This window comes from Alexandromys fortis, unplaced genomic scaffold (assembly GCF_014885135.2).
Source record: "Alexandromys fortis isolate MF-2015 unplaced genomic scaffold, M_Fortis_MF-2015_v1.1 scaffold_84, whole genome shotgun sequence".
NCBI lineage: Eukaryota > Metazoa > Chordata > Mammalia > Rodentia > Cricetidae > Alexandromys > Alexandromys fortis.
Genome location: NW_026068017.1, coordinates 5522592 through 5541890, shown reverse-complemented (window position 1 = coordinate 5541890; position 19299 = coordinate 5522592). Strand labels below are relative to the sequence as shown.

Genomic DNA, 19299 nt, shown 5'->3' with positions numbered 1-19299 from the left:
GTGTGTGTGTGTGTGTGTGTGTGTGTGTGTGTGTGTGTGTGTTTGAGACTAAGAAGCCCAGACTAGCCTCAAATTTACAGCAATCCTCCTGCCTCACCCTCCCGAGTGCTGGCATCACCTGGTGAACACTCTGTCAGTCCCCTCATAAATTAAACAGCTAAGAACTTCTGGTCTCATGTAAAGCTGTGGTCTGGAGACCCAGCTTAGCAGTTAAGGGCACTCGCTGCTCTTCCAGGGATTGAGTTCAGTTCCCAGCACCTGCACAGGGGACCTACAAATACCTGTAACTCCAGTCCTAGGGGATCCAACACCTTTGGCCTCCACAGGCACCTGCAGTCTCATGCACAAAACCACACAGAGACATACTGATAGATACATAATTAAAAACTAAATAAATCTGCCCAAAGTGGTGGCACATTCCTTTAATCCCAGAACTCAGCATGCAGAGGCAGGATGATCTATATGAGTTCCAGGTCAGCCTAGTCTACAGAGCAAGTTCCAGGCCATCTCAGGCTTTATAGGGAGATCCTGTCTCAAAAAGAGGTAGGCTGCGGGGGGGAGGGGGGGCGGACATGCAGAAATGGGTGAGGAGGCCAAAGAGCACTTACTGCACAATCATGAAGACTGAGTTCAGATCCTAGCACCCATATAAGAAGCCAGGCACCCAGAAAATGTCTATAAGGTCAATGGGGCTTGCTGGTCCCCAAACCAGCCAATAAATGGAAGACCAAGATTCAGGAATTGATCTTGCCTCAAAAGAATAGCCAGAGAAGGATGGAGGATACCTGATGCCTGCACGCACATGCACACATACACTCACGCAGACACATACAGACATACACACATATGTGTATCTTAAAATGGAAGGACGGGAATACAGTTAATAGACATGATGTGTAAATTAACTTGTATGCTAGAAGGTGAGTTAAGTGTTATAGGAGAAAGGGAGATATGCGAATAAAGGTGATAGGGGGGCAAGGACAAACAGGCAGCCATGAATGGGGGCGCTGTTCGCAATACTGAGTAAGATGGGGGTGCTAGCTGACTGAAGACGTGCCATCACACACACCCAATGCCCACAGAAAGGTGCCAGTGGCACCAACGTAAGTATGCATCTGTCTCGTACATTAAGAGTCTGGCTGGAAGAGACGAGTGGGAGAGAAGCTGGCGTGCAAACCAGGTAGGGCTCTACAGCATCAGTGCTCTGGGGGCTCCCAGGAACGGGTGGGCAACAGACATAGAGACAAAATCCACCACCGGCTGGATGTGGGAACAGACTGGAATGGAGGTGCGTGGGCACTGTAGAAAACACCTGGACCTTCCAAATACACTGAGTGTGGGATACTAAGGTCTTTATCCCTCAAAGTTTCAGTGTTGCCGAAGCTCTTAGGAAAGGGAGAAATGAAACATCAGGCCTGAGCAGGTTTAGCGATTACATGCTTATTCGTCCCTGTTTAGAATAATAATTTCCAATGTGATTAATTAATGAATGAATGAAAAATTTGGTCTCCATTCAATTTCTGGCAGAATCACTGCGGAAAAAAAACACCGGGTCATTTTCATAACTGAGACCAGAGGGATTTCCACAAAATCTGAAATAAAAATAAGCTCACAGTCAGAAAGCACAAAACGCATAAGGAAATCATTCACCATGAGCAAAGGTCAGCAGACAAAATGAGGAGGAGAATCCGTGCTCCCAAGAACCTGAGATCATCCATCAAACTAACCAGGACCATCGGAGAAGCCACACTTAAGGCATTTGCAGGAAAAACGCTGAGCAAAAGGCATCAATATTGAAGCGAACACACAGTCTGAATTCATTTATACAAAGTTCAAAAGCGGGCAAAACTCAAGAGCCTGGCATGGCAATGCGTTGCCTATAATCCCAGCGCTGGAGAGGATCTAGAGTTTGAAGAGAGCCTTCACTAGCTACCAAGTGAGGCCCTTCCTCCAAAATAAGAGCACAGGCAAAATGCTACAGTGTGAGAAGCCAAAGTTCTGGAGTACTGGTGGTCGGGAGGGAACTAATGGCCTCTGGGAAATATCTGATTTCCTGATTTCAGCACAGATACTCAGGTGTGTCCACTCTGTGAGAACTAAGCCAGCTGAACATACATGATCTGGCTAGCCGACACATGGGAGGGTAAAGAAGGAACAGGCCCGTGTCATCGCCGACGAGGAGTGGGAGGTACTTGGGGGTGAATCTCAGGGAAGGAAACTACCTTGCAGGGAAGGCCGGAGGAGGTCTCCAATTGGGGCTGCCACAGTCTTTTGAGGGAACCCCAGTGGGAGCAGACAGAAAACACATTTCAATGCAGCGCTATTGCTGGCAGGGCGGGGGGGGGGCAGGCTGCAAACACTGGGGAGGTGGTATGGGCTCAGACAACTGTGCACACTTATGGTGTCTGAGGCAAACAGGGTTTTAGCAGTCCAATGACACACTTTATAAGACAGGGAATTGAGGCCCAGCAGGAGAAGATCCCCAGCAAGTCTCTTCTGCTTTCCAGTATTGATGTGGGATTCTCCTCTACATGCTAGGAATATGCTTTATTGCCATTGGTTAATAAAGAATCTGTTTTCAGCCAATGGCTTAACAAAATATAGCCAGGCTGGAAAAGATATAGAGAAAGAGTAGGCCAAGTTGAAGAGAAGCCATATAGCCACCATGCGGGAGTTTGTTGGAAACTTGCCGGTAGGCCACAACCTCATAGTGAAGCACAGATTAATAGAGATGGGTTCATTTAAGATACAAGAACTAGCTAGAAATACATTTAAGCTATTGACCAAGCCGTGCTTTAATTAATACAGTTTCTGTGTGATTATTTCAGGTCTGGGTGGCCGGGAAATGAACAAGCAGCCTCCGTCTACACAGTATGAACATTTTCTCCTGCCAGGTTGGACACAGGATAAAGATGAGGAGCCAGGATGCACGGTCAAAGAAAGCAAGACCCCGGAGCCATGAGGTTAGGTCTCTAAATCCCACAAGCCTTACGGCCTGGCACACTGTGCCTAGCCTCAGCTTCTTCACCTGGAGAATGGCTGTACGGACGTAAAGCTGTCCAGCTGTTCTCTACCAATTGCACGGCCACTGTCTGTCTACCATGGCTGACCAGACACTCAGAGTCCAGGGCCCAGCAGTCCTGATTTCAGATTTCCCTGGCAGAAGTTTATTCCTACATGTTTCAAAAGACGTGGATCAGTATGGTCAAGGCTGTGCGTTTTTTAAGAGACCATTCCCAGAGAAACAAACATACACTGCTCTATATAGAACGGGGAAACGCGCCGTGATACTCTTACATCACAAAACCCTGGGGAGTCAGTGAAGCTCACAGGTTACTGCCACACAAGGATAGCCACCTCAGTGGCCGTATCAAATTAAAAATCCTATCTACACAAAGTCACAAACTAAAGCCCAATCTTGGTGGGCTTCAGAAGGCAGGGTGCCCTGAAGGGGTCATAGAGCAGCTTCCAGTGTGCCGGTACGGTCCTGATAGGGGCACTGGTTATGCAAGTGTGAGTGCGGCGTGCCAGGTCACTGAGCTGAGCACTGAGGGGTCATGTGCTATGCGGCCACAAAGAAGTTTACTTATTAATTACAGAGCCAGCCTCGTAGGGCTGGTATAGCACTTAACCGAGGTGATTATTTACAAGGTGCTTAGAACAGGTCATAGCGACCATGCCCTAAGTCTGCAGTCAACACCCGCCTCTATACCCCGCCTCTAGGTCCTTCCTCTGAGCCCTCCAGGGCTCAGCATGCAGTGGTCTCTAACTGGGTCTCCAGCTACCCAGGCAATCAACACCGAGAGCTGAAGGTCCTAGTGCTGGCTGGGATCTAGATTCAAGCACCCAAAGCCAGAACGGGGCTCCTTTATCAAAAAATCCCCATGTCTATCCTGAGACCTCGTACATTATTAAATGGAACGCTGTGTTCCCTGACCTTGGTTCAGAACAAGAGTGTTCTGTGGGTCACGAAGAACAGAGCTTTGCTTTTCAGGCAGATAACTTTCATTTATCTCAACCCTTGATTTAGATAATAAGGTAACCAAGGTAAGAAACACAAGGAGATTGCTCAGCCTTGCTCTGTCCTAGCATATCTGGGTACCATGACAGCCAATCTGCCTGAAACTGTGGTTTCCGAAGGGCTGACTTCTGTGGCTTGGAGAGAGATTCGGTTTCCTTCCCCGTGGCTGCTTGAGAGGCCGAGCTCTTTCTCACAGTGAATTCTTCTCCAGGACTGAGCCACGAAGTGAGACAGGGTTGTGTCTGGGAAGATAGAGCTGGCTATCAATCTGCCCACCTCTGAGGTCTGGCTTCTGGGAGAAAACATCTGCCACAGGGCTGTGGGCAGGGGGCCTGTGTCCAACAGCCCTGCCTGGAGGCCGCCCAGGTACTTTCATGCTTCCCATGCCAAACTCTGTATCTGTAAACACAATGTGCTTCTTTTTTCACGCTGGGTTTGGGGCTTTACTGTTCAGCATGCTCTGCACCAGCCTGAATGCCAGCAAAGAGCTGAGACTATGGCTTCTGAAGACTCCTCGCCCCTCACCCTCACTCAGACTTAGTCTTGCCCCAACCACCTGGGGCCAACCAGGGCTGGGCAGTGACAAGCTTTTGTCCAAACACAGCCTCTGCAGCTGGGAGCACCTGCTTGGTGCTGACATCCTGGGAACCACACTTTTCAGGGAACTGTGGTTTCTCAAATTCTTGGCATGATAAAAAAAAAAAACACACACACACACACACACACACACTACATAAGAACAAGTTCAGGAGGAAAACATTAGCTGGACACACATTCAATCTTTCCCTGATTGGGGACCCAAAGCTGAACTCCACTGCCCCTCAAGACCCTCAGTGCCTCCCCTGTGTCCTAGACATGGAGCACAGCACCTCATTCTAAGGGGGCCAATCCATGTGGACCAGTGCTTCCCTCTCCATGTACACAGTCTCAATAGTGCAAGGAGCAGTTTATTTTATATCTCCTTACACGCCCAGACCCAACAGACCCGCCTGAACAGTAAATGCTCCCAAAACACCCAACCTATGATACTTGTCTGAAGGGGGAGGGACAGTCAAGGAAAACAGCCTACTGGTATGGGAAGTCTTTTGTCTATGTGTTGCTTTTATTGGTTAAAGAATAAAGAAACTGACTTGGCCTGATAGGGTAGAACAGAGTTAGGCGGGGAGAACTAAACTGAATGCTGGGCAGAAGAGGGCAGAGTCAGAGAGAAGCAATGGAGCCACCAAAGACAGATGCTGGGAACTTTCCAGGTAAGCCACAGCCACGTGGCGATAGACAGATTAATAGAAATGGGTTAAATTAATATGAAGGGTCATATTAATTTAAAAATAATAAATAATAATAATAAAATAAAATAAAAATAATAATAAAAGCAGTAATTTTATTAATATAGTTTTCTATGTGATTATTTCAGTACTGGGCAGCCAGGACAAATAAGTGGCCCTCCTACTACAGTCTATGACAAAAACAGGCAAGTAGTTTTTTTATCTCATATAGCTCTGGTACTATAAGATCATTTCTGGACCTAGAAAGAGAGCATGCTGTAATAATTAGCAATGCCTGCACTGGCTCTAGATAGGAGTGGGGTATGGGGTGTAGTTCATCTGCTAGGTACCGTCATCTCCCATCAGATAGAAAGGGACAGGGAGGGTGTAGTTCATCTGGTAGGTACAGTCATCTCCCATCACCCAAGATTTTGTTTTCTGGATTTTCAGTCACAAATGACTTGATGGAAGATTCCAGAAATAAGCAACTGTTACACTCGGACTGGGTACTAGGATGGGATACTAAGCTGTCCTGCTCCATACTGCCGAGAACGTGAACCAGGCCTCTATGTGGTTTATCCAGGCTGTATAATCCACTTGTTGATCACTTGGCCATATCTGTTATCGGTCCTGTCGGTACCGCCGTGTCCTTGTTCAAGCACCTGCTTTATGGAACCATGGCCCGAAAGTACAGAAGTGATGCTCACAATCCAGGTATGTCCAAATGTCAGGAAACACTTCCTTTAAAAGGACAAAAGTTTTTTTGAATATAGAAGGAAAAAAATTGCATGCTGAGGATAAGACCCACAGTACAATATTTTGACAATGAGAGAGCACACTTAACTTTCAATATGCCATACTGTTATAGATGCATAGCTTACACATTGAACGTCAGAATAGACAAGGTAGGTATAGGAGAAAAAAACACTGGACTGGAGAGAAGGCTCAGTCATTAAAGGCACTAACTGCTCTCCCAAAGGACGCGGGCTCAAATCCCAGCACCCACATGGCAGCTAACCACAGTCTATAATTCCAAGATCTGACACTTTCAGACAGACTTACCTGCTGGCAAAATATCAAACCACATAAACAAAAGTAAATAAATTTAAAAAAAAAAACAAAAGAAAAAAGCATTATACATGGGTTCAGTATTATGCACACACACACACACACACACACACAATTACAGACATTCAAAATGAGCGCCTTGGAACATATTCCCTGTGGATAAGATGTTGCAGCCGTACTCACCACAGCCACTCCAAATGGGAAGAGACGGAATCAGAAGCCCGACAACGGCAATCTGGCAGGCAGGAAGTGTTCCTCACTTTGGGACTTCAATATGGAATAAATATGGAATGCCTCACAATACACAGGGCCTCAGGAAATTATGAGATCTATCTCATTTCCTTATTTAGAACTCAGTTATCCAGAGCCAGCCCCTTTCGAGATGCCTGTGGTCCTACAGATTGTCTAACTTAAGTGTGGAGCCTCTGGAACGTGTGAAAATCGGACACGACAACTAATAATCTCTCTTATCTGTGACAGAAAAAAAATCTCAGGGGAAAAAAATCTAGAAACTTCAGCAACATCCAGGAGGGGCAGAAAAGGACACCCCCCCCCAACTAAAATGTGGCCATCGACAGAGAGCTGCGATCTCACACAGGCTGATTCTGCATTCTCGTAGATTGGCAGAGCATCCTTCCAGCCAGGTTCTGCCTGTGCTGGGATGTACTGGGCATTACTGTCTCCCTTAGAAGTTTCTCACCCAACAAATCTACTTTGACCTCTGAAAAGTCAAGCCATCATGAAACCCAGACGTCTCCTCCACTGAGGAGTCGTCTGTCTCCTGGGTCTCCATTACAAGCCTCTGTGCACTGTGGTGTGACTCCAGTTACCTACCTACCTAGAGTCTTCCGGGGAGGATTTTACACAGCTCACGGCAAAGGGCCCTTTTCGACTCCTTGGTGGTCCTCTTGTCCCCTCATCTGGCATTTTCTTTTACGCTTGAAGTGCCAGAAGATGCTTTAGAATAAACATCCATCAGAAAGGATGTGTGCGTATGTGTGTATGTGAGTGTGTGTGTATGTGTGTGTGGATGTGCGCGCTGCATGTGTGGAGTGCAGGCACACATGTCCCACAGCACACAGATGGAGGTCAGAGGACAACCGTTTCAATCCTCATGTTCTGATTTGCTTGGGGTAGGGTCTCTCTACTTTGCTCACCACTTTTTATACACCAGACTTCCGACTCTGTCTTCATCTCCTCATGGGTGCGCTGGCATTAGCAGAGACCTATTCTTCGGCAACTATCTTCATGTGGGTTCTGGGGCTCTGACCTCAAGTTAGCAGACTCATACGGCAAGGGCTTTACCCAGTGAAGTGCCGCCCCACGCCAGGACTGATATTTCTACAAACGAAAACTGACATTAGGGATGCAGAGTGGTAGAGCATTTGCCTAAAGTGCTCAAAGCCAGAGATTTGACGCCCAGAACTTACTCCCCACCAAAATAAAAAACTAAATAAAAAGAATTGGCTAGTGAATGGGTCTCTGACTCTGGATATCAGGGGAAATTTACATAAAGCTCTTTTGGTTTATTGCAGATTGAGGACTCAGACCTATGGCTAGTACACACTAATCAAAATCTCCCTCTAAATTACACCCCTAGCCTGAGCATAAGCTGAAAATATGTATATCGTATGTGTAGACATGTTTGCATGGTGTGTGCACGTGTACACGGAAGTACAAGTGCAAATATTCTGGGTGTCTTTCTCAATCATTCGTCACCTCTTTTTTTAAGACAGGGCCTCTCACTGAGCCTGGAGCTTACCAAGTCTAATAAATCGCTGCCAGCGAACTCTAGGGATCCTCCTGGCTCCACCTCCCCGGTCCTGGGAACACAGGTGCTCCCATGGTCAGCTTTTTACATGGGTCACAGGGATCTGAACCCAGGTCCTCAATTTGTGTAGTAAGCATCTTATCATAGACTTACCCTTTTACCCTTTCCCAAGCCCCCAAATTGTGTGTGTGTGTGTGTGTGTGTGTGTGTGTGTGTGTGTGTGACTGTCTGTCTGTCTATCTATATGTCACATGTGTTGGGTGACCATGGAGGCCAGAAGAGGGTATCACATCCCCTGGAGCTGGAGTTAGAGAGAGCCGTGAGCCACTTGGTGTGGGTGCTGGAAATGAAACACCAGTCCTCTGGGGAAACAGCAAATGCTCTTAACCACTGAGTCATTTCTCCAGCCCCATAAACTTTTTAAAAGCAAATTAAGGGAGCTGGAGAGATGGCTCTGTGGTTAAAAGCACATACTTCTCTTGTAGAGAACACAAGTTTAACTCCGAGCACGCACACTCCCAAGCAGCTCACAATCACCTGTAACTCCAGTTCCAAGGAGATCCAATACCTCTGGTCTGTACAGGCGTGCACACGTGAGTGCACAAACCCACACATCCCACACCACACACACACACACACACACCACACCATAGACACACACACCACACCACACAATCACGTCACACACACACCATACCACACACACATCACATTAAACACACACAACACCACACACGGACACACATACATACCACCACACCACACACACCACCACCACACCACGTGCACATACGCATACATACACACATACACACACTTAAAAACGAAATTCAAAAAGAATAGGAGCAAATTAAAGTCCACTTCTGATCCAGGTATGGCTGGCTCATGCCTATAATCCCAGCACTCATAAGGGACATAGGCTTCACAGATGTTTCAGACTGCCCAGGCTACCTAGGGTGACCTTGTCTCAAAAACCAAAAGTAAATAAATAAAATGAAAACCTAGTTGTGAGTTTACGCGTTTGGAATAAGAATAAGAACATGGGAATACTAAAGTCACTCCAACCCAGCAGTCCAATCTCATGACAGCAGATAGCTTTGAGGCCAATGTCCCTGTCCAGCGGAGTAGCCTGGGCGGCTCACTTATTCCAAACTTCATTCAAAGCAACAATCCCTGGGAGTCAGTTATAATAGGACACGGCTTTTATGTGATCAGCCTCAGAAACAAATGCCTCTGATACCCCCTGCTCTCTCCGATGTGCCCTGCAGACGAGTCTCCACTTGGTCCCTGTGTATACAAACTGCCCTTTGGTGGCAGCAACATCTGTTTCTGAAAGGCTTCTGTCCCTTGTGGCCATCTGATTAATTGAACAAAGCGCACAGAGAGTACCTCGTACAATGCCTGCTTCTCGGTGGGGGTTTGTGGTCTGTCTTCAGGACTCAACCTGACAACCACCTGTGAAGGGGTCTAAACTGTGGTTCCCGGGCCACCCAAACCAGTGCTTGCCTTCTGAGGCTTCTAGAAGACAGGCAAAATGCTATGCGCTACTCTCTAAAGTATAAGGCTTAAGTCCTGAACATTTCAAAAGTCCCCCAAGACCTCTTGTCTCCCCATAATGAAAGGCACTACAGAAACCCAAGGCATGGTAGTCGCTTCTGAAAGGAAGGGAAAAAATACTGGCTCACAAAGTATCCATCCTTGTGCATCCACAGATAAGGCTCTTTTATAATCCCGTTCCCCAGAGAGCCATTTATTTTGGTGCGGCCAGTGTCCATAGCAGACACTGTAGAAGCCATCAAGATAACACGAATAACAACCCAGTGGACTTTTGAAGTGTAAACATAAAAGTCTATTAAGAATACAATGTTGGTTTAATCCCAAGACAAAAAATTTACTTAATGAAAAGCACAACTCATCTCAAGAAGGAATTATCGATACCAGCTGTGGGCAGCAAACGAGGGGACCCCTTCCAGGGAACATCTGAATCGCAACCCACTGCCTTTCCAATATTTACTCTGGACATAAAGTCTCAAATACTTTTCCGAGGATCTCATTTTTCTCCAGGAGGAGGAGGAGTAGGTCAGAGAGGAGTCTGGGCAGGGCTAAAAGGAGAGCTTGGCAGAGCCTGAAAATGCAGGCCTGCTGGCCCCAGAGGGTTGGCGCTGACTTCTTACCTCCCTTCCCTGCACAGAGCTGGGAGCTGCCTCCTCGCTCACAGGCGCTAATGAGGACCCCAGCTGAGACCTCACTCCAGCTGCCTAGGGCCTAGAGACACCGACAGTGACAGCCTTGTGCTGCTGACTGTCCTAAGGGCATCTAACTGACAACTGAATCACTGCATTCTTCAGCAAACTCCACTCTGCAGCAACACCTTCAGCCACTTTCTAGGTTTGTTTGGGTTTGTTTTTTGTTTTCACTACATTACAGAGAAGCAATAAGATGACCAGACCTGGGGTATAAAGAGAAAAGCTTTCTAAAGAGGATTTTATTTTATTTTATTTTATTTTTTTGACTACCAGTTCCACTTCACCTGGACCTTTGAGAACCAGTACAGGCCTAAGACCAGGTCTTGGCCACATGTGGGCATGGTAACACTCAAGTGGTGGCATCCCAGCTATCTGGGAGTCTGGAGCAGGGAAATCCAAAGTACAGGGCCATGGTGCTGCAGAGATGGCTCAGTGGTTAAGAGCACTTGTTCTTGCAGAGGTCATGGGTTTGATTCCCAGCACCCAGATGATCCAAAAGCATCTGTAAACATGCAGGCATGACACTCCTAGACACAAAAATAAATACAACATTTAAAAACTTGTTTGTTTGTTTGTTTGTTTGTTTAGTTGGTTGGTTTGGTTTTAAGTTTAAGGTCAACTTGGGCAAATTAACACGTCTGTGACTAAATAAGAAAGGAAGGAAAGGAGGGAGGGAGGGAGAGAGGGAGGGAGGAAGGAAGGAAGGAAGGAAGGAAGGAAGGAAGGAAGGAAGGAAGGAAGGACGGACGGGCGGGCCAGACACAGTGGCAGATGCCTTTCTCGGAGCTTAGAAGGCAGAAGCAGGCAGATCTCTGAGTTAGAGACCAGCCTGGTCTATGAAGTCAGTTCCAGGGCAGCAAAAGTTACAAAGATGGTCACTGTCAAAAACAAAAACACAACACCAATAAATTAGGGCCAGCCAAGACATGGCTAAGAGAGTAGAGGAGCCTGCCACCTATCCTGATAATCTTGAAGGAAAACAAAACGAAACAGGAAACACATAGTGGGAAGAGAATCAACTCAGCAAGCTGTTCCCTGACCTCCACGCAAACAAGCTGAGAGACACAGCTTGGTGATGAGGCGCTTACCGAGCATGCGCCAAGACATGGGTTCAATCAATTCAAACAAACAAACACCTGGAGGCTGGGGGAAGACCCTCTTCAATTATAATTTTCCCTGCTTACACCATGCCTACCTACCAGTGATGACAGAGAAGTCATCTGCAACTTCATGTTTCAGTATGCATTAATATAGTATAATAACAGTATGGTAGACTACAAGCCAGCATACCTAAGGATACTACCTCTCCTTCTAGCAAGAAGTAACAGGTTGCTCCACCTTTCGCGCTGTGTGTAAACAGCACCCATGCATCCATCCTTTCAGTCATCCTGCCAGCCATTCCATGCGGAAGCAGCACAACATGCGTGCAATAAAACGAAGTGTAATCAGGGGGCCGGAGGCCCAGCTTTGCCACCTACCAGCTCTGGGCTTTGAGTAAACCTTGCAATGCCTCCAGGCCATGGTTTCCTCATCTCTAAAATAAGGACAATAACAGTGCCCATTATTCTCAGAGTCGCAACGATTAAATAAGTAAATTAATGCGAGTGCTTGGCAAAGAATAAACCCTCAAGAGTTAATCATCATAATGACAGTAATTATAATAATTACTATGAGTATTAAAAACATACACTCATTCACAGATAGGTGCCAGGCACTGGACGAGCCAGCAAATATTTTTTGGCCTTCTGATATAGCATGGATCTTTAGCGGGGCATTGGATTTTTTTCGTGGCAACTCCTCCTATGTAAGCTCCCTTGCTTGACGAACGATGAGGGTACCCCCAAGCACCAGGGCTACTTGCAGCACGTGGACTGCACCCCTCCTCAAAGCCATGCCTAAACAATTATGAGCATTATGTGGCAGGTACCCATGACCATAGGAGGCCAGCCCAGCACCGTGCTCATCTTGCAGAGGCGCCTTTTGTGTGGGTTTTAGGTTACGGCTGGGCAATGCAAAGCCATCGGGTGAGTCGCAAAACGAGTTTTCATAATCTCAACCTGTCACAAGCCAAGCAGAGACTCACACTGACATCCCCACAGTAAGATTAAACATCATGCTTCAGCAGGCACTAAATACTAACACAGCTCCCACGTCAGGGGGACACTGATTAAAACTGATCTCAGTAACTTATGAAACACAATATGGCCTTCAGATGCTCTTTTGAATGGAAAAAAAGAGGAGGAAAGGGGGAAGGGAGGGTCCAGCAATCCAGGTGGTTTAAAACTGTTCACGCATTTTTCCCTCCGATGTAGACCCCTCCCACACACAATGCAAGGGTGCTTCTTCACACACTCGACGTAAATGCACATGTGTATTAAAGCATGTGAACGCCACTGATACATATGGTCGGAAGAAAGTATTTGGTTATTCCGCTGAGAGCTGTCCAAAATGTAAGGGCATACGTAGTGTTCTCTTTCATATTACTTCAAGAGCTCTTTCTGTCCAGAAGAAATCCAAAATTGTATTTAAAACACTGCCCTCACAACAGTTCCCATTTGCTCTGCAGAGAAACTTGCCTTGAAGCCATACTGAAATGAAAGCTCCACCTAAGAAAACGCATGAGCTGTAGTCAGTGCTTAGGAATCTCTCAGTGCCTGGGCCTCGAGGAGGATATTCAGTAGTCTATATTCTTAGGGAGTTTGTTGAGGGGGGAGTGGAAGCTAATCTAGAGAATTGTCCTGCTTAGGCCTATTATAAATCATATCTTATTACTTCTTAAAGAAGAACCAGAATCGCATGGTGATGGTGCTTGATTTTTTTTTTTAATTAAAAAAAATGTAATCCTTTGCCTTAGTTGTAAACAGCCTAGCAGTCTGGGCAGCTTCACTTCGCGTGTCAACAGTGTGACATTCTCAGGATGGGGCTATGTTGGGGCGCATCTCAGCTGCCGAAGGTATAAGTTAGTATCTAAAGGATTTATTAATGCCTCTCCTAGCACAGTGCCTTCAGGATCTCAGAGCACCTGTCAAATACTAACTCACTCACATCTCCAGCACAGGGCCTTTCCATAAAAAGCTGGGCCTCTCGCTGTAAATCACCCCTAAATTGTCCTTGTTGGCTTTCCTTCTAACGGAGTGACGGAAAAATCGCTAAGACTTCAATTAAGATTTTATGGGAACTTCAATCTGATGTCCCCGTCCCAGCTACAAGGTATCAGAACATCTCTTCGGAAAGGAAGCTGTAAATAACTCCGACAGAGCTGAGTTAGCGTGACTTTTATGAAATGACTGAATAAGTGGCATGATTCAAAGATACTTTAACTACAAAGAATTAAAATAACTTCAGTAAAATCCTGAAGAAATATTGTTAGCCGATCATTTGTCATGTAGATTATGTACTTACTAGGCCTAATTAAACTTTTTGAACAAAAACCACTTGCTAATTACATTAGTTAATATGTTGATTGCTCAACTTGGCGCAAAAAAAAAAAGGAGGGGGGGTCAATCCAATTTGTGCTTAGTTAGTGCTTTGTTAGAAAGACAAAAATCCTAAACTGGAGAGATTATTTCATGTCTAAGACTATCATTTTAACAAATAACAGGTTGTGTCTTCGCAGCCTACGTGACAGGGATAGATGGGAGTGAGGCGTGACCAACACCAGGGACAGGAGGAACCTTCAAGCCAGCAATATTTTTTGCCACAAATCCATACTATTCACCTCAATGTGCACTCAGGTTTGTTCAATTAAACCCCGCTGGGAACCATACAGCCATCGTTCATATGCACATACAAACTAAAAGTGATAGCAAAACCCTGGGAATCCCTTTAAATGCCAATAAAGGGGTTTTCCACACAAAAGGACGAAAAGAAAAGAGGAGAGGCAAAGAGGAGAGGAGATGGGGAAAACTAACATTTCCCAGGGACCTGAACAGATCAAAGGCATTTTATTCCCCAAGACCACTAAGTCTGGGGCGACTGCTTTACAGACGCCTGAAAAGTCCCACACTGGAAGCTAGTTCTTCTGTCTCTTGAAGGTTAGGCGATGTTCAATTAGGTCCGCAAAAGCTGGAACACGCTGCCTTTTTAAATGGGAGGCCCTGCAAAGCAACAGGAGGCGCGGGCGTCTGCAGACCAGGGTTCCTGCCTGGGCCTCTGTGCACCGACCCTCCGAGACATGTTTTCCATTCGCCTGCTCAAAAGTCTGCATCCACAGTCATGAGGCACCAACTATTCGACAACAACATGACACAATTAATCAGAACCAGACTTCAAAACGTGTGTTTGTGGGGACCAGCTAGCTCTGCAATGTGCCTCCGACGGCGAAGCGATTGAAGAGCCTTGCACTGGTTCTCTGGGGTTGGGAGGGAGAGGGGGGATAAATCTGTATGTTCACAAAAGATGCTCACCAAATGGCACATTACGGACTAGATGATTTTCATAAATGATTTAGACATTTACATCTAAAACTGAAAAAAGTCCTCTCCCCCACCCCCTTCTCTCTGGAAAAACTGATGCCTGGGAGTTTCTACAGCAACAAAGTTGTACAATTCAGAAGTTGAGCACACCCTTTCTTAGCTTCCTTTCTGACCCGGGCTTATTCACTAGCACCGGGTTTGTCAGATTTCTCTTTCAGGAATTGAAACTCCATTAAAAATCGAGACGAAGGGTCCTTAGTTAATTCAAAACTGTTCAATTTCACCAAACCCCGGAGCTAACAAAAAAAAATCTGGTAGACTTCTTTTTTTGGATCAGGATTGAATTAGTTTAAAATAGTTACTGAGGTCTCCTTTGTAATCTGTAGATAGTAATTAATTGAAATCACATCACTCTTTTTGCTAACACGAACGCGCTATTCAAAAGAGGAGGGGGAGAAAGAAAGAAAAAAAGAAAAAGATCAAATCATAAAAGATAAATGCAGAGTGCAAAAGTGACATTTGCTGGGTACCCAACTGGTCCCAAGCTGCAAAGAGTTCTTTGCCATCTCCCAAGGGATTCCTGATTGTAGCTCTGGAACGTCCCTGGTCCCCAACCGCGCGCCCAGCTGCATCCTTAGAAAAGGGGGGGCGGAGGTGAACCCCAGGCTCTGAGAGGAAGGCAGTGACCGTGTTTCCGTTTGGATCTGGGATTAGGAAGACCTGTCGGCAAATATTCTCCAAACCACTCCCTCCACCCCCGACCTCCGGTGGCAGTTCACTAGCGGCTTCTTGGTTTCAAAATAGGTACGAGGATGCATACCCGGGCATTCAGACTGGGTGCTGCCGGATCAGGCATATCGCTCTTCCTGACCACAGCTCTCCCAGGTCCCACACGTCTCGAAACGCGCGTCCCATAACAATTGTAACGTTCCCGCAATCCACAATCCCGAGATGCTCGAACGCTTGGCGTCCGCGCCCCGAAAAACCCACCCCTGCGAGGTCCAGGAGCCCCTGCCCGTGTCTCCACCCACCGCCCGCGGCGCCGCGGCGCCCCACTCACCCACGCACTCGTTGGCCTCGCGGGCCGTGGCGCGCTGCCAAGGCCGGTCGTAGTGGAAGGGTTTGCAACGGTCGCATTCGGGGCCGGCTGTGTTGTGCCTGCAGTCACACACCAGACTGTCGTCTCTGTCGCGCACGCAACGCGCCGCGTGGCCGTTGCACTTGCAGCGGCCGCCAACCTGCAGGTCAGACACTGCATAGAAATAGGAGTCGCGCGCCAGCTCCGAGTCATCTTCGTTCTCGTCGCCAAACGTGTGCAGGCGGCTGAAGGCCACGCGGATGTCGGTGGCTGTGACCCAGTCCTGCAGCACCGGTGAATTGTCGAAGTCGTGCGCCGAAGGCCGCCCGTCCAGCGTGCTGAAGGCGATCAGGCCGCCGGACAGCGGGCGCATGTCGGTGTGTGAGTCGGTGCACACGGCCTCCTGCTCGTTCTGCTTGGTGATGGGCGCGCGGTGCGGCCGGTTGTACATCTTTCGGCACTGAGTGGAATAGAACTGGAAGGGCACCCACGTGCGCCCATAGTCCATGGACTTGTAGATGGCCATGGACTCCGGCCGCGGCGAGCAGAACTGCAGGCTCACATAGGTCACCTCAAACTTCTTGCCGAGAGACAGCGTGAGCGTCACGTTGTGCGGGAACTGCAGGTAGTTCTCGGACTGCCAGCACGTCAGGTTGTGCGGGTTGTTTAGGTCGGTGAGGAAGGCAGGCGGGTGCGCTTTCTTGGGGTCGGACGAGTTGCAGAGGTGGCACGAGCGCAGCCGCTCCTCGCCCCGCTCGCTCACCACGCAGTAGCGCGCCGGGGGGCGGCCGCAGGTGCTGGACACGCGCACGTCCTTACCGAAGGCTGCGTTGACAAAGTCCGGGATGCAGCGGCGCGGGTGGCCGTTCTCATCCGAGCAGGGATCGGGCTGCGCCGCCTGGCCGGCAAACATGCTGAGCCCGGGCCCGCCGCGCACCGCGCCCACCAGGCACGCCACCGCCGCCAGCGCCGCCAGCGCCTCCCACACAGCGCGCATCATGCCGTGGCCAGCTTGCCCCGGCTCCGCTGCGCCAAGGAGTCGGTCCGCCCGCCGCACCAGGCGCCTGCGGAGAGAGGGGAGCAGCGCTCAACCAACAGGCAACCAGCCTGCCCTGCGCCCTACAGCCCTCGACAGAGTGGCGGGCGACTTCCCGGCTCCCCGGGGCAACGACCCCGGAGCTGCCCGCTTCGCTCTTCCGAAGTCCCGGGAGCCGGCGATCGCCGGGGGCCTCTAAGCCTACACAGCCCGCTCCCCTTCCTCCCTTCTTCCGCGGCCTCCCCATAGCTTCGCCACCAACCGAGGGCCATGCCCGCGCCCGTCTGCCCATCCGCAGCCATGCCCGCCTTGCTCCCTAAATCTCTCGGGCGCAGCAGGGCTCCAGGTCCCCCAATCCCGCAGGGCTAGCGTTCCTTTCATCCCACCACCTCGGGTCTTTCTCAAATGCCCCCTCCCCGGTCGCGTCCCCAGTAGGGACTCCGCGTAGGGGACTTTACCTCTAAGTGATGGCAAAAGAGAAAGAAAAGTTTGCCTGGCCCCGGCCGGGGAGCCCGCGCGCCGGACGGCAGAGAGCCTCTCGGGGGCTGCTAGCAGGCTCGTCCTGTCTCAGCGCGGGCTTGCCAGCTCCATGCCCAGCGCGGCCGCCGCTGCCCCAGCCCCGGCCCCGGCCGCCACCGCCGCCGCCTCTTCCTCCCGAGTGACTACGCGGCCGCCCGGCTCCCGCCGCGGTCGGAGTGCTGCCCTGCCCGCGCCCGGGGCGCACACACACACTCAGGCTCGCTGGCGCGCACTCACACACGCACGCACGCCCCCGAAGGCTCCGCCGCCGCCGCTGCCGCCGCCACTAGCGCTGGGAGTGGGGGGCGGAGGGGAGCGCGGGGGCGGGGCCGCCGGGCGGGGCGCCGGCCAATAACGTCGGCAAGCTGCCGCCCGCTCGCGAGCAAAGTTTTAACCCCGGGAAAGAAGAAAGTTAAAGCCAACCGGCCCGGGATGCTCCAGAGGGCGAGAGCGAGCGGGTGGGAACCTGGGAGCCCGAGAAAGAACACCAGAGACAAAGAGAAAGCGAGAGGAGCGCCCGGGGAAACCCCGGAGAGGGGGCAGGGCCCGCGCGCACCCTGTGGGGGTGGGGTGGGGGCGAGGACGGCTTTCTCCCTCCGAGTCCCAGCCAAACACATCTGTGTTTGTTTTCTTTTCTGCGCCGAGGTCCGGCCTTCCTCTAACCCAGCCTGGTGGCCCGGGTGGCACCGCGCACAGGGCCGTGCCCCTATGGCTACTCAGCCCCAGAGGCGTGCGTAAGGGGGAACAGGAAGGGGACGTGAACTCTACCTGCTCTTTACTCCTGCCCCGAGGCCCTAGGGTATGGCGACAAGGGGCAGTGCCTAAACCTCCCAGAGTTGGCACTGCCTTAGGCCCGTCTGTAAAGAATGAAATTTCCTTTCAGGCCTGGAAGCTGTGGTGGACTCGAGGCTAAGGGCCAAGAAGCTAGAACGCACCTGGCTGGTGGGCCTACTCAGGTCTGTCAGTCCTCCCGAGATCCCCTGAAGCTGACTTCTTGGCACTTCCTTGCTGCTGTTTTTTTAAGGTGTCCCTATGGAGATTCCCATAATAGGTTTGTAGAATAACAATTGACTCCATTATTCAGCTGAGCACCTTGAGGTCTAGGGGTTAGGGATAACTTGCCCCAAGTCTCCAGGCTAGTAAAAATCAAATCTGGATACTGTAACCTGGGTTCATACTGAGATGATGGTGTTCTCTTATGGGTAGTCATTTAAGCTACTCCGGAGGCTGAGGCTTGAGGATTACTTAAGCCCAGGGGTTCAAGGCCAGCCTGGGCAATACACCCCATCTCAAAGAATCCCGAGCTTTCTCTTCACTTTTGTAAAATGGATAATCTCACCCAATTACATTCTCATGAGGTGTCCTTGGGCCACCCAGCCTCTGGCCTTAGTCTCTGTCACCTTAACAAAAGGACTGTGGACAAGAATGGTAACCTTTGACCGTCTTGCAGCCACAGCCAAAGAGTTCAGGGGTTGAGAATCTACAGGACTGTGCCTTTGAAACATGGTTACTGTTATTTCTCTTTGAAAATGTGTGATCCAGTAACAGACCTGGATGAAAAGCTCCCACCCTGGTTCTGACCGATTTGTTCTTGCTCCATGCCTTAACTCTTCATTTTGTTACTGTTACTGTTACAGACTCTGAGAATCTAAGAAAGCCCCTCAGGGCTAGGCTGGCCCTTGGACGAAGGCCTCCTGGTCTTCCTGAGAGCTGGCCACCCAGGCCAGATCTTCCACAGAGGGGAGCTAGCCACAGCCCAAGGAAATAAATCCATGTCATCGTGGGGACAGCCTGGACTCACCCCGAGTCTCTGGGGTTGTGTTTAGCTTTGCCTGCTTGTGTCGTTTACCACTTTGGACTGTTTATTTATGCCTTGCCTT

General features: G+C 49.4%; 1 protein-coding gene across 3 annotated transcripts in view; it reads right to left on the bottom strand.

The window, feature by feature from the left end:
* Ntn1 (netrin 1) overlaps positions 1-18376 on the bottom strand; it is a 219147-nt gene extending 200771 nt beyond the window's left edge. For 2 of the 3 annotated variants that reach the window (XM_050162790.1, XM_050162788.1), the window contains exons 1-2: positions 17359-17650; positions 15847-16928 (exon numbers count right to left, since the gene is read on the bottom strand). In XM_050162790.1, coding sequence (XP_050018747.1) covers positions 15847-16864 — 1018 coding nt within the window. In that variant the 5' untranslated portion in view covers positions 16865-16928; positions 17359-17650. Of the gene's footprint in view, positions 1-15846; positions 16929-17358; positions 17651-18354 lie in introns of those variants that run through there. The other variant, XM_050162789.1, reaches the window with a different exon arrangement.
* Between the last annotated feature and the right edge of the window lie 923 nt (positions 18377-19299).